The sequence below is a fragment of the Amborella trichopoda genome, chromosome 5, assembly GCF_054954075.1.
Source record: "Amborella trichopoda isolate Santa Cruz 75 chromosome 5, AtrichopodaSantaCruz75HAP2 v2.0, whole genome shotgun sequence".
NCBI classification, from domain to species: domain Eukaryota; kingdom Viridiplantae; phylum Streptophyta; class Magnoliopsida; order Amborellales; family Amborellaceae; genus Amborella; species Amborella trichopoda.
Genome location: NC_142340.1, coordinates 20,648,707 through 20,662,904, shown reverse-complemented (window position 1 = coordinate 20,662,904; position 14,198 = coordinate 20,648,707). Strand labels below are relative to the sequence as shown.

Genomic DNA, 14,198 nt, shown 5'->3' with positions numbered 1-14,198 from the left:
GCTCACACATGCACACGTGGGTCAAGCGCTTGTTTGAGAGGGGGTTATCGAGCCATGCTCCTCCAAGCGCCCAAGCGATGAGAATCTAGTCCCTACCAATTAGCAAATCCACTGGGACACGCCACCCTATAGTTAGTTCAGTCCACTCAAAAACCGATATAACACTTCACTCTCACCTAAAAATAGCTATGGAGTTCACTAACTCCTACCTCCGGGTTGGGGATTTCATAATCCCTACATTCTTGAACTCATTTATGGGAAGCAAGGGTTTTCAATCTACTGCTCTCGCTTATCTCCTGCGAAGTCACTTAACTCTTCGCACCAAGGCTCAAGCCTAGGTAAACTTGGGAAAGGGCCCTCAAACCCTTTTTCCGCCCTCAAACCCTTTGTCCCCTCTATACCAGCATCAATGGTAAATCCATTATTGTTAATTGCATGGGTGGTTCTAAAACCACTGCACCTCATGCCCATACAGTTACTGTTGGACTCTCCATCAGTCTCAATTTTAAGAATAGCTCTAAAGACACTTCCTCTTCTCTTGCAATTGGCTCTTCTAAAGCCAGTGTTTCAGTGGGTAACCTTAAGGTCACCGTCAGTGTTAGCAAAATCGAATCGGAACGGTTAACCGGACATGGGGCTGGGAGTGGTTTGAATCGAAACCGGACCAACCGAGGCAATTAACCGGACTGTTGCAAGTCATTATGTCGTACTTTTATAAGCCCATGTGAATAAGGAGAGAGCCAGTGACGACCTAGTCCTGCCGATACCCAAGACATTGCCTGGCCATGAGAACACTGCAAAAATAAGCCTAAAACTGGGCAACCTCTGAAAACGTACTGGAACGGCCACGAAAGGCATGAAAAGGGCAGCTTGGGGTGCTCGAGAGATGCTCACAAAGTTTTGTCACATTCCGATATGTTTTGATATGATCAAGGCGAAACTCAGTTCTCAATTCTAGTTCCTATCATGCTAAAAAGGGACCCTATAATTACAGCCCCTTTCTCGGAGCCTCAAAAGGTACCAGACCACTGCCATTGGATTTAGAATGTCAAAAAACCTATGGGGATCAAATTTGGGCTCAATCGAACCTCATAGAACCATTTTGTGCCCAAATTACTATAAAACGGGAGGTTTTACATTATTGCGGTGTGACCTTAGAGAACCAGTCTCCACCAATGGAGATTGCATTTTCACCTCTCGAGATGATTTTCAAACTCACAGATCATTCGTCTGGAATCAGAACATACTCAAATTTTGACGCAAGCTAGGTCTCGATGACCCGGTCATTTTGATATATGGCACGGCCCATGAGATGACATGAGGCGAGAGATTTCCTAGAGAGAAGATGAGCCTGAAACCAGAAAAATCAGAACTTTGAAAGAAAACATCCCAATTTTTGTAAGGAGAAAACTCGAGATCTGTAAATCGGATCGACATGAAATTGAGTCTGTTGCGACCACATCGCGAAGGGCTACAAGATGGTATACTCTTTATGCTCGATTAAAGGGCGGATATCACAGATTTGAAGATTGAAAGGAGACACGCTTTCCCGGTCACCAGAATCCCATTTTTCGGTGACCTCACAAATTTGGAAAAGATGTAAAAAGACATCAAATGGGACGAAACTGGGTGCAACATGATTGTGATAGTATCCTCTTCAATTCAGGACCAAAAAGAGGACTTGGAAGAACACGCATGGCACCAAATCGGTGATCGAAGATTACGGACTCTGCCACATTTTTACCTCCTTTTTTAAAAATCCATTGAAAGACGGTCAAAGGCTATCAAAATGTTCAGAACAGATCAAGCATCAATTCTACGATGATGGATCATCCAGATCACTGCTACAAACACCTGAAGAAGCTCCTGAAGTCTAGCAGTGACAAAAGGCCCCTTAGGGAGGGATGGTTTTATCATTTGCTCAAAAAAATTAAAGGGTATTTTTTAATTTTGTCCAAAACGGGAATTTATTTTAATTCTTTTAAACTGTAAGTTTCCACAATTTGGTTTAGTTCTGAGCATGTCGCTGCTGTTTTGTGGTTGCTCTATATAAGCACGCTCAAGTCAATTGTAAAAACTAAGTTGGGAGGCGTAATGAAAATTAAGCTCTTGCCCTTTCAAGGCTTACATTATATATAGCTCCCAACTTCAAGGGAGAGGAGAGAGAAAACTCTACCACCTTGGGTAATTGCCCATGTACCTCCTCTCTCTCCTTTCTCTCTTATTTTCTCCCTCTCTATCACCCTTTACCCGCTGGTAAAGCCAGTGTGGTGCCTTTCTCTTCCTTATTTTTCTCTCCCTTCCTCATCTCATATTCGTTGGTACACATCTAGGGGGTGTGCATGTCACCATCTCTCTCTCTTATTTCTTTCCTCTCTACCATCCCTTACCCGTTGATAAAGCCAGAGCGGCGCCTTTCTCCCCTATTTTCCTCCCTTTTTCTTATCTCATATTCGCTGGCACACACCTAGGGTTTGCACGTGTCCTTGCAACAAGATGTTAAACGACGAGAAAAATAGTCCATTCGCATGACTTTAAGCTGTGAAATGTATACCTCTATCCCCATGAGGTTACACCTGTGCTCCCGACTGTAATTCCCAGTGGAGCTGCATGATCCACAGTAGGAGTCACATCCGTATTGCAGCCCTATTATCCGCATTGGAGTTAGGGTCATTCTTATCTCTTCAATCCCCAGTGGGGTTGCATCTGTGCTCCGGCTTTCATTCTTAGCAGAGTTACCTACATACCATTGCTCATTATCCCGTGGAGTCACATTTACCCCATTAATCCCCAATGGGTCCACTTCTCACCGAATCATTGCCTTTATCTCCCACGGATCTTTACTTACGTGACAATCTACAATGGTCTAGGTGCACGACCCTAAACTTCATGGTCCAAACTATATGACCTTAAACTGTAGCAGAGGTCTAGTTGCACGACTTTAAACTGCATGGTCCTAGTCGCATGACTTTAAATTGCACAACCACGGTCCAAGCTATATGACCTTAAACTATAGTGAATGTCCTGGCCTTATGACGTTAAATTGCTTTGCACAGGTCCTGCAGGCATGACCTTAAAGACGCCCCCACATATGCGCACACGCCCTTTACGTGCATCTTCACGCATACCTTCCCTAACCGAACCGTTCATGTGCGCATACCACCTTCATTGCTTCCCCAGTAAGTACACTCACTTCATTACCATCATCCATCATTCCCTAGTGAGTTTCACCCATGCTCACATAACGGCGAACCATCCCGCCATCCATACTCGTCATCAGCTAGTGGGTCACCACTTTCTATCTTCCATCCATACATCATCCATTTCTCATAGGCAACCTAGTGCCATTTCCCCAAAGTGAGCCAAAACTACCACCATACTCACTCAATGGCCTCAACAACTGCCATCCATCACCACCATGGTCCAGTTGTATGGCCTTAAACTATAGTACATGTCCTGGCCGCATGACGTTAAAAGGCTTCTCACTGGTCTCGAAGGAATGACCCTAAAAAAACCTTCACAAAAAAAAAAAAAAAAGAATAATGGGCATGGTGTATACCTGGATAAGGGAACACCATGAGTAAAAACGACGGATGGGCATGGTCACGAAACCATGAGTAAAAGAGTTTCGTGAAAACAAAAACTGGGGCACGGTGAAAACCCGAAAGGGTGCCGTGAGCAAAAATGGATGAAAAGGGGTGGACATGGCCGAAAAGTCGTGGTTAAAAGAGCCCAAAAATAAAAGTGGTTGGTGACAACCGTCTTTACGACGCTACTTCCCCAGTCCAGGTGAAAATCGGCAAAGGGCGCTTGGACCTATAAAGCAGATTAATGCAGCATCATGACCTCATCAAAAACACAAGATGACTTACTTGGGAGTGAGAGCCTGACAAGATCTCCCAAACACCAAAAATAAAAAGAGTCACTGAGGGTGGGGGCGATGAACAATAGATCCTTCAAAAATAAGAAGACTCCTTGAGGGTGAGGACAATGACTGAAAGATCCCTCCAAAAACAAGAAAGTCATTTCAACAAATCAAAGAGGCCCATGAAGGCAAGAAACTGACAAAGCCAGGGTGAAACCTGTCAGAGACTTCATGGTGATGCCTCGCCATGAGGCCGCCTAGCCAAAATCCCTCCCTAGCCGACAGGCCTAGACCTTCGGAACAGGTTAACAAAAAGCCCCCGACTGGACCCGACAGGATGGGGCCCATATAAGTACCCTTGTTAAAAGCAAACCTGGTGTAGAAGTGAACAACGTCGACCAAAGGCTTTTTGGCTGTCAATCCAAAAACAAAGAAACCCGGACCAAATGAGAATAGTGCCATAAAGCAAGGCACTTAGCCGCCAGATAGACCTGATTCCGACCAACGGGGTCCACACAAAATCCTCAGTTGCCAGAATCATGAATAGTCCCTTGAGGGTGAGGACTTCGACAAGATCCCTCAAAAGTCTTTTCTCCCCCCAAGGTCTCCACGGATGCATTCGCGACAAATGCATCCAAACGTATGAGCATCCTAGTTATAGCATTACATGGATTTTTCCTCGGTGTTCACGTGGTCTTGTGGCTAGGAAAAAAAAAGAAATAAATCTAGAGGAAATTTTCTGAATATTTTCCTTCTCGCTTTTCTCTAAGCACAATATTCGACGGAGCATGCTGTTTGAAGATATTTTTCAACACCATGGGTCCCCGATGCGGAATAAAAGAGAGAAGTCGATCAATAAAGCCTGACAAACAATGAAAATTTTGACAGTCTTAGAATGACCCCATAATTAGCCATGATCTTTATAAGGACTCCTAAAAGTCACCAACCAAGTTTCGTCACATTCCGATATGTCTAAGGCAGTGCAGACAAAGAAACAGTTTCGGCATAATCAGCCTTTAGCACCCTAAAAGAGACCCTTATAACTGAAACCCTATTTTCGGAGCATCAAACAGCCGTGCGATTACTGCTATTGGATCCGATATGGTTGAAAACCTCCAGAGGTCAAATTTCAGCTTAAACGGACACTTCAGGAAGAAGTTATGGGTAAAAAACTAAAACAGGAGGAGCTGCACATTATTCCCGTGTGTCCACCCTGTAACTAAGCTCCATTAAAGGGACAGTCACAAATAGTGAGTTGTGATGCTCACATCTCACTCTTCTGAGATCAGATCGTGCTTAAACTTGTTGGAATCTGTTTGTCTCGTTAAGACGAGCGTTTTGATATATGGCATGTCCCGTGACAATGACTGAACCGAGAGAAAAGCTAGAGAGAAGTTTGCAATTCGAAGCTGCACGATGCAAAAAATCAGCAATACCTCTGGTCACTTGAGTGACCAAATCACAATGCCCGCAATCCGATCGACATGAGACCAGTTGCATAGCTTGCGTAGGGTACATGGTCATCACTGGTCCGAACCCCACACGTGATGAACGGTTGGATTCCATACACGAACGAGTCAAAGTGACTGTAAATTTCGACCAAAAGTCGGAGATGGCCAAAACTTCATTCGGGCACCAAATCGCGCCCCGTTTGTTGCAACGCAATCGTGATGACATGCTCAGTGCAATTCAGTAAAGAAATCATAGAAAAACATCGACATGAAGATGCATTATCGATCGAAAGTTTTCAAGATCTATGTGAATTTCAAGTTATGTGATCATGCCTTTAAAGTGTGATTCATGACTTAAAATTAATATCCAAATGATCATAGCATCAAGCCCTACGCAATGGCAATCATCTTTTGTTCATTCGGAAGCCGGATCGTCCGAGAACAATAAAAAACGTCCCTAGTTCTCAGTAGGGACTATTTTGAAATTTTCTCAATTGTTAAGCAGGGGCAAATCAGTCATTTTGTACCCTATTTTTTTATTTTATTTAATTATAAAAAGATGTAATTATCATCAATTAGGGTTAGTTTTGGGTCATCTATCCACGTTTTAGCCCTAGTCTATAAATAGACGCTACTTCTCATTGAGAAGAGGCTGAAAAAAGTCATTGTAAACACTACGTTGAGCAATAATATTCTTCCTTGGATTCGTGGTGCGTCTTGGAGAGAAAGATGAAAGAGAAAGTTTAGAGTGGTACCCCTCCTACTCTCAAGGTATTTTCTTTCTCTTCTTTTCTTCTCTCTTTTCAGTTTTCTTTGCCTCTTCTTCTCTTCTTTCTTCCTCTGAGCCTTTCTTAGAGGCCATGCACCGCAGTGGCAGTGTCGTGCATGCCTCTTTTTTTTTTCCTTCTTGTAGCTTCGCGCATGATGTTAGTCATCATTGTGCGTAACGCCTATTGAAGGAGCATACAGTGAGTCAGGCCGTGCTCAAGCAGCAGGTCGGATTCATGTTTCAACTCTAAGATTGGTGTCACACGCGGCGATGTGCATAGTCGATCGCGAGCCTTTTTTCTTTCTTCTTATGGGTCACAGATGGCGCTGCTCATCGCCGTCTGCAAGCGTGTCTTCGGCATCTTGCACAAGCGCAGACGGTGATGCCTATCGCCACCCACAGGGGTCTCACCCTGCTGCACGCCCATCGCGATGGCTATGCGTATCGTGGCCTACGGGATCTCTTCTGTGCTTTGTGTCTCTCGCAGATGGTAATGCTTATCGCTGCCCGCGAAGGGTCGCCACAATGACTATCATCGCCCGTGTGTCTTTCTCTTGTGCGCTGCATCTCTAGTAAACGGCGATGGCTATCGCCGCCTGTGAAGGGTCGCGACAATGTCTATTGCCGCTCTCAGGCTTCTTACGCTTTGTACCTATCGTGGACGGCGATGTCTATCGCCACCCACGAAGGGTCATGTTGCCTCCTCGTGTTGCTGACTGCGATGGCTAACGCCATCTACAGTTCACTGCTTGCCCTTTTGCCGATAGCAGTAGTGTCTAGCGTCGTTTAGGGGTCATGACGCTGTTACTCCACAACTATGGACGACGATGCTTAAAGCCGTCGGGACCTTCCATCTTTGCCGTCTCGTCTCTTCCCTTTGTTCTCTTTTCTTCCTTCTTCTTCTCTTCTCGCTTGATTAAAGGATAGACTCAATCTAGCACTGTCATAGCGGTCTGGCTGTCGAGCAGTATTACCGTCGTGCTGTTCCTGAGTACCATGCCCGTCTTGCGGCCACACAAGATTAGGACAGTCATGTCGCCCTTGGTTTTGAGTAGTATTGCAGCCGCGTCGGTCTGAGTTACTGTGCCTTTCTTGCTACCATTCCGAGTCATTATACATGTCAAGCTATTAGGCTAGGCTCGTCCCCTTGTCTAGTGCTTTTCTCTTCCCTCCCTCCATTCACATCGTCTTTTTCATCATCTTAACTTCTCATATTCTCTATGAATGTGCACCGTCCTAAGATAAGGGTGGGTCCTTCGGCCCACTTGTCTTGCAAATTAACCATGTTGGTGCTGTGCAGAAAACAAGGAGATTGCAGGTCAAGAGAGAGTCATTGACCCAGGTGAGGTTGGTCCCCACCTCAAGTTTTAAAATTCCTCTCTAACTAGTTGGGCACCTGCACTTGTTCTGTGAACAAGGTTCCCGAGAGAGTGGTCTCAGGTCCTGGGTCTTTCGAACTCGAAACACGTGTCACCTAATCACCTAGATCCGGGAAGGCGAGATCGATCCATCCGACCAGGGACATCTCCCTCTTCAAAAAGTCTCACTCTCTTCTACGCACTAATTTTAAGACAAAAGATGTCTGTCTCACTTCAAAAAGTCATTCTCCCTTAAATTTGGGAATGTCTTCTACAACCTCTAAAGAGTTATGGTCCCTTCTTACTTTCACGACACATGTTCACCCTTTAACTCTTGCTTAATAATGCATCTTTAAATGTGGGAATGTCTCCTACAACCTCTATAGAGTTAGGGTGGATTCTTATTTTCGTGACATGTGTCCATCCATTAACTCTTGCTTGATAATGTACCCTTAATATAGGAATGTCTCCTACCATAGGCCCATTCTTATTTTCGCGACCGGTGTCCACCTTTTAACTCGTGTGCTTAATAATGTAGCATAGATATATAGATATGTATATTTTATTATGTAATATAATTTGAAAGGGTGCAAGTTTGTATAGAGCTGCGACTCTCAACAATCAAATTAGAACCCAACTTAACATAGTACCTTGTGGTTTCAATATTGAAAATCTTTGTGATAGTCTTAAAATATATTTTTATTTTTAATTATAAAATTTAAATTTTCAAGCAGTAACTTGAAAATTATCAAAAAATGATACACTACTTTTAAAATTTGAAATTTATTTTGCGCTATTTTCGAAACTTAGAAATCCATTTTTTTTCTAGCATCTGGTCGAGATAACAACTTCGAGGATATTTGGGCATCAAAACAACCGCTTCGAATTTTTGAAGTGGGCTCTAGTTTGATTGTTTAGAGCCTGGGCTCTATATAAACTCTTTCCAATTTAAAATCATCCGACGGAGATTCGGCTCTCCGCACCACGGAGTCCTCTTCTCTCTCTTCATCCCCAATTCCACTGCTTCTGGCTATGGCCGCCACTCGGTCCTCGGCTTCTGCTGCTGCTGCCACTTCCGCTGAAATAGTTGTCGAAGACATGAAGAGGAAACGGATTCTGTCCTCTAAACTCTATTTTGACGTGCCTCCCAACAAAGTGAGTGAAATTTTTTATTTTGTGGGTACTATTTCTTCCAACCCACAATTCATTTCTCTCTCTCTCTCTCTCTAAATTTATGGGTTCAAACTGTCATATTGGAATCCTTTTTCTGCGTGATGATCATAGGTTCCTGTCGTTTATTCACCTTCCTATGACATATCGTTTATGGGGATCGAGAAAGTGTAAGTTCTTAACTGCTTTTTATTTTTTGTTGGTTTTTTGTACTGCTTATTCTTTTTTCACTGTTGCAATCTCAATTGGCCTTATTTAGATATTCTATGAATAATTTTTGCTTTCTGTGTGATTAACATTTGAATTTGGAACTGGGGATTGAGTAATCTCATGTTTTTTTTTTCTTTGTTTCTTTTTTGTAATTTTCGGAATATTTCTTTGGATGAATTATTCTTTGGTTTCTTCCTTGGGAGATGGGGTATTTTGCCAACTGCCTTGGTAGTGGACTTTTGCATATCGAAATTACATCATTTACTGAAAAAAAGAAGAGAATTCCACCCATATCCGTGTGATTATATGCATATGATATGTAAATGATGTCATCTGATCAATTCCAAATGAGGAAAAATAGGGAATAGCTGGACTACTTGTGAATGATGTTACATCATCTCGTATTGATCATGGATGGTATGAATCAAAGCAAAGAATTGAAAATGAACGTAGTTCACCAAACGTGATTTCTGACTATAGTGTTCCATAGATGAGTAAGGTCAAATGCTGGTAGGGGGTTTCTGATTTATACTGGGGTGGTTAAGTTGCTTTGGATGTGACATACTATGAGATGCCTTGTCGCTTGCTTGCATATGGAGTGTTATAATCGAATGGGTTTGATTTGCGGGTAGGCTGGCCCATATGTTTCTACCACATTGACTGAATCATACATTGACCTGTTTGTGTAGTCTAAACACAAGGGGTGTCAATTACCCTTGTCATCAACTCTCTCTCTCCCTATGTGGTTGATACCATATGTTAGGCTTGTTGGTTGAAAGCATGAAATATTTTGTGAATTGCCACATGCTGCAATAAATAGTTCAAGGCATCTAATATGAATTTGGATGCCTACCATGCATTGGTGCATATTCCATTAGAGGGGCTGGGAGAGTTAAGAATGCGATGTGGTGTGATGAGATATTGTGATATATTGTTCAATATCTTTGCGTCCTAAGCAATTCTGAAGCTGATGTCACTTGGGTTCCTGGTTTGGTGTGATTATTTGATTCACTTGATGAAGGTACAAGTTATTTGTTATTCCTTAATAGTTTTCTTACTTTGCTGTACTAGCTAGCTGTGAGTATTGCAGGTGTAAGATTTTTTGTGGGTTAGTGTTCTTTCTTAAGAAGCTTGATTGCACAATTCTAAAATCGAACCTCTTGGTTACATGTTTCCCATAGAAGAAAATTCCGTCACCATAGTGGAACCACATCCTAGTATGGTCAAATGTCAGTTTTACTGCTATGGAGTTCAAATCTCTATGTTTAAAAAAAGAACCATGGTTAGTAGCAGAGAATTGTCATTTTTGGAAGATGAAAATGTTACTCTCAAGACATACATTGCCTGGGTCGTTTGAGAAATGAATCAATTCCCCAATGTATTAGTGAACAAAGTAAATTAAGCATTTGTACATGAAATGGTGTTGATTATTACATGGTTTAGTTCATGCTATATTTGCGCTTATCATGATGTAGCGAAGATAATATGCGAATAATTTTCTATCACAGTGCAGTAAGTTGTAATATAATATAAGATTTCAAACTTGATCATCATACTATCAACAATTCTTTCTTATTGTACCTTACTAGAAATTTAATTAGTAGCCTTCCTTTTGTTGTTCATACTATTTAGTTTTGGTTTTATTTTTCTTTGCTCTCTCTATTTGACTACCTTGGATTAGATGTGATATGTGATAGATAATGGATGTCTCTATTCTAGAGGATATGTTGGGTTTTCTTACATTACTTGTGTTGATGTAGGCACCCGTTTGATTCTTCAAAATGGGGACGTATCTGCCAGTTTCTTGTTGTGGAAGGTTTTTTGGATAAAAACCGACTTGTAGAACCATTAGAAGCTTCGAAGGATGACTTACTAGTGGTATCTTTCATCTTGCTGAATATCACCCCCCGTTTCATTTAAAGAAGCTTTCAAATTTCAGCTTGTAAGATTTGGATCATGAATGACTTCTTTGAAGTTTGTTTCTAGTTTTCAATGCAGTTTTTTATTTTTAGTTTTTTTTTTTGTATTATCATTCTTTGACATGCTATCAATTTGGTTTTACTCATTGGATGCTAATCTAAGAAGGGAACTTAATGCTTCTAGTTTATTTTCCTTGAAATATTTATTGCATGGGATTGATTCAAGTCAATGGCTATTATACTCAATCGATTTCCATTCTTGATCTTGGCTCATTACAATGTTTTTTTCTTCTTCTTGAGGATGTTGGCTCTTAAAAGTCCCACTTAGGTTGCTGTTCCTACTATAGAAATGCATTTTCACATTTTGCGACTTAGACCTCCTGGTTAAACCCTTTCTCTTCCCCTTGGTACGTTCCCCTCCCTTTAGGAAACTCTTTTCAAACTGAGGTGTGGGCGTGAAACATTACGAATGCTGATTCAATTCCCCTCAAAGTTGTATCAGTAGAATTGCTGTAACTGTTGGAATCTGTGATTTCCAAGGGGCTAAAGGCTTCTCACTGAGAGTTCCTTCGGTAGTGTTGTTGTGAACATAATTCAAAAGTGGGGTATTGCATAGGTGTGCTATTGTTGGATTTTAACGATCTGCTAATGACCAAACAATTAGTCAACAAAGGTAATAATTCTGGGTGGCACCCTTGCCATTGGTTCAATCAATGGAGTGTGCCCTATGTTCTTGAATGGCTGCAGGACAACAATAGAAATGGTTTCTTATTGTATATACATCAGGTTAAGTTGATTTGAACTGTGATTTACGTCATTCAAATGCATCTTAACATTGGCTTCTTGACGTTCTATCCATGTTTATTATGCAATCATTCATGACTTGGTACTATATGTCTTATTTATGGATGATGTTGGAAAGCTCTCAGACACTTCGATTTTCTTTCAAGTAATTCCTACTACTTTTCGTTACTCCTTGTCTTGTGATGTGAGAAGGCGTGGAATAAAGTAGAATCATTAGGTTTGTTATTTAATTGTGATACTACTGATGAGTTGTTTGTTTTGTTGGCAGGTGCACACTGAAGAATATTTGAAAAGTCTAAGAAGTAGTTTGAATGTTAGTCTTATCATAGAGGTAACATGTCAATCAACATATCACATTGGAGCCATTCTTGCTATTCCATAAAATTATTGAGAGGTTTGAGGATTTTATTCTAATGGAAAAGTATGCTTGTCACATACAAAAGTTTCAATTTTCCTTCAAGCAGATTTCTAGCACTTCTCATAAATGGGATAGAATTGCTATTGGGCTCATAGTCGAGTGGTAATGTCTAGTTGTTTCCTTGATTATCGTCAAAACAACAAGTCCCTTCTGCTTACATGTCTAAGTCCTTTGAATTCTTTGTTTGACGGGCAACTAATGAAAGCTACTGTTTCTACCTTTTCCACTATATCGGTTTCCCTTAGTTAGCAACAAGTAACACAATCAAATGGATGAACTATTCCTCTATTGGTTGCAGGAGGTCATTTGTATAAGTTATACATGGAGTTCTTTGTAAAGGATTGCATTGGTATAAGTTATACATGGAGTTCTTTGTAAAGGATTGCATTTAAGAAACCAAGGCTAGAAAAATCGATGATGAATTCAAACTTGTCTTGTAAATATAGTTTCCGGTATCTGTACCTAAATGGATATCTACATCTTGAGCGATCAATGAGGGACGAGATCATCCATCAAAGTTTCTCCCTATCTTTTTTTTGTTTTAGACTTGCTTCAATGTCCTTAGATCCTCTTTTTTTAGCTGTGTCATTGTTTCCACCCTTGCATTTTCCTGATAAAATATTTGCGGTTTTTTGATACTAGCAATTTGCGATATTTCTCTTTACGATAAAAAAATCCTTTCGCTCTGAATACAATGGAGATAGGTTCCTATGATCTATTCTAATAATTATGTGTGGTTTACAGTCCCTTCATTTCTTTTATAGGATAATAACATCTTTGGGTCTTGTGTGACTTGTGTGATTGTCAAGTGAAATTTCTTGCTGGAAACTCCAGAAAACCATATCTTGAGATATCTGCTTCGTAACTATTATGGGGCCTTTTGTTCCATGAAAATGAAAGCTAAATACCTTCAACAAGGTAATAATACAGCAAGAATGCATGTCTATTGTTTAATTACATTTCTTTTGGGGGTGCACTTCAAGAATCTCTGTTTGATTCTGATGGTATTATAGTTGTTTTACTCAAATGTTTTCTTTGTTTATTTGGGTAAGTTAGACTGGGAGGTTTGGGCCCTCATGCAAGGCTATGATGCCCACTATAAAAAGTCTATGTGCACAGAATTAAATGCAATAACTGATTGTGGGGTATAACATAGTAATGCAAAGAAGACCTTGGTCATTGCCTTTTTGTGGTCGAAAATGGAGATAAGGTACATCTCCAAGCAAGAACACAATGCTTACATGTCACTGAATTAAGAGCCAAGTTTTGGATTCCCTTGAACAACTGAGGTTTCCCATCGTATTGGAAGATTTTCAAGAAGGCCACTTCCTATTCTTGCCTTAATCTTTGGGTGCCTGTGAATCTGTCCAAGTTAATCTTGTATGCCTCCTTGCAGCCCATTATTTGCTTTTTGGCAATGGTACCATGTCCTGTATACTGTCTTGCTAAGTTCCTTATTCAATGCTTCCTGCCAACAAGGTTAATTGTCAACTCCCTCTTCTAGCATTTTGATTCAGTAGATGATCTAGAAACGAGAAATGCCCTATGTGTTGAAGAAAGAGGGTCGGACAAATGCTTCGATGAATGAGGTGCTTAGTGATCTTATGGATTTCCTATTGTGAAGAAAGAATTCTAGGTGTGGTTTTTGTACCTTATGATGGAGATATTTCTTAAATCTTGATACGAGTGACTTTATTGAGGCAGTCACGTGCATTTCTTCCCTTCATCATGTCTATGGAGATATTTCTTAATCTTGATACGAGTGACTTGATTGAGGCAGTCACATGCCTTTCTTCCCTTTAGCAGGTCTTAATAGGCTGTATTCTGAACAATTTGTCTATTCTATATCTTTATTTTTTCATTTGTCTGCTGTTTGGCACTTTGACATCATTAGGAAGAAAATCAAATTCACTTACATTGTTGTGAGGGTTGCTTTCATTAGTTGTTCATGATATATACCATTTCTCGAGTAACCAAAGACCTTTATATCTTTTGATTGTTATCTTGACACAACACTCCTTTAAATTAGTGCACAATTTTTTGATGGACTTCACTTTTGTCTGTTGGCATGCAAATTGCAACAAACTCCTTGAGATGAGTATAATGAGGTAAACTTTCGTTCAAGACTTCTATTGGAAAAGTGTCAATAAAATATACATTGCACGAACAAAGAGTTCGAATCCTTTAAGAGACCCGATGGCTCCCCTCCGCACAGGGAGTCACCCAGTCGGGGC

The 14,198-nt window shown here is 40.9% G+C and overlaps 1 protein-coding gene across 9 annotated transcripts in view; it reads left to right on the top strand.

Annotated features, from left to right (window-relative positions):
• Positions 1-8,403: 8,403 nt before the first annotated feature.
• Positions 8,404-14,198, top strand: part of HDA2 (histone deacetylase 2) — a 28,573-nt gene continuing 22,778 nt past the window's right edge. For 6 of the 9 annotated variants that reach the window (XM_088866320.1, XM_088866321.1, XM_088866317.1 and 3 more), the window contains exons 1-4: positions 8,404-8,598; positions 8,728-8,783; positions 10,584-10,701; positions 11,815-11,877. In XM_088866320.1, coding sequence (XP_088722446.1) covers positions 8,476-8,598; positions 8,728-8,783; positions 10,584-10,701; positions 11,815-11,877 — 360 coding nt within the window. In that variant the 5' untranslated portion in view covers positions 8,404-8,475. Of the gene's footprint in view, positions 8,599-8,727; positions 8,784-10,583; positions 10,766-11,814; positions 11,878-14,198 lie in introns of all 9 variants that reach the window. The other 3 variants (XM_088866323.1, XM_088866324.1, XM_088866322.1) reach the window with 1 other exon arrangement.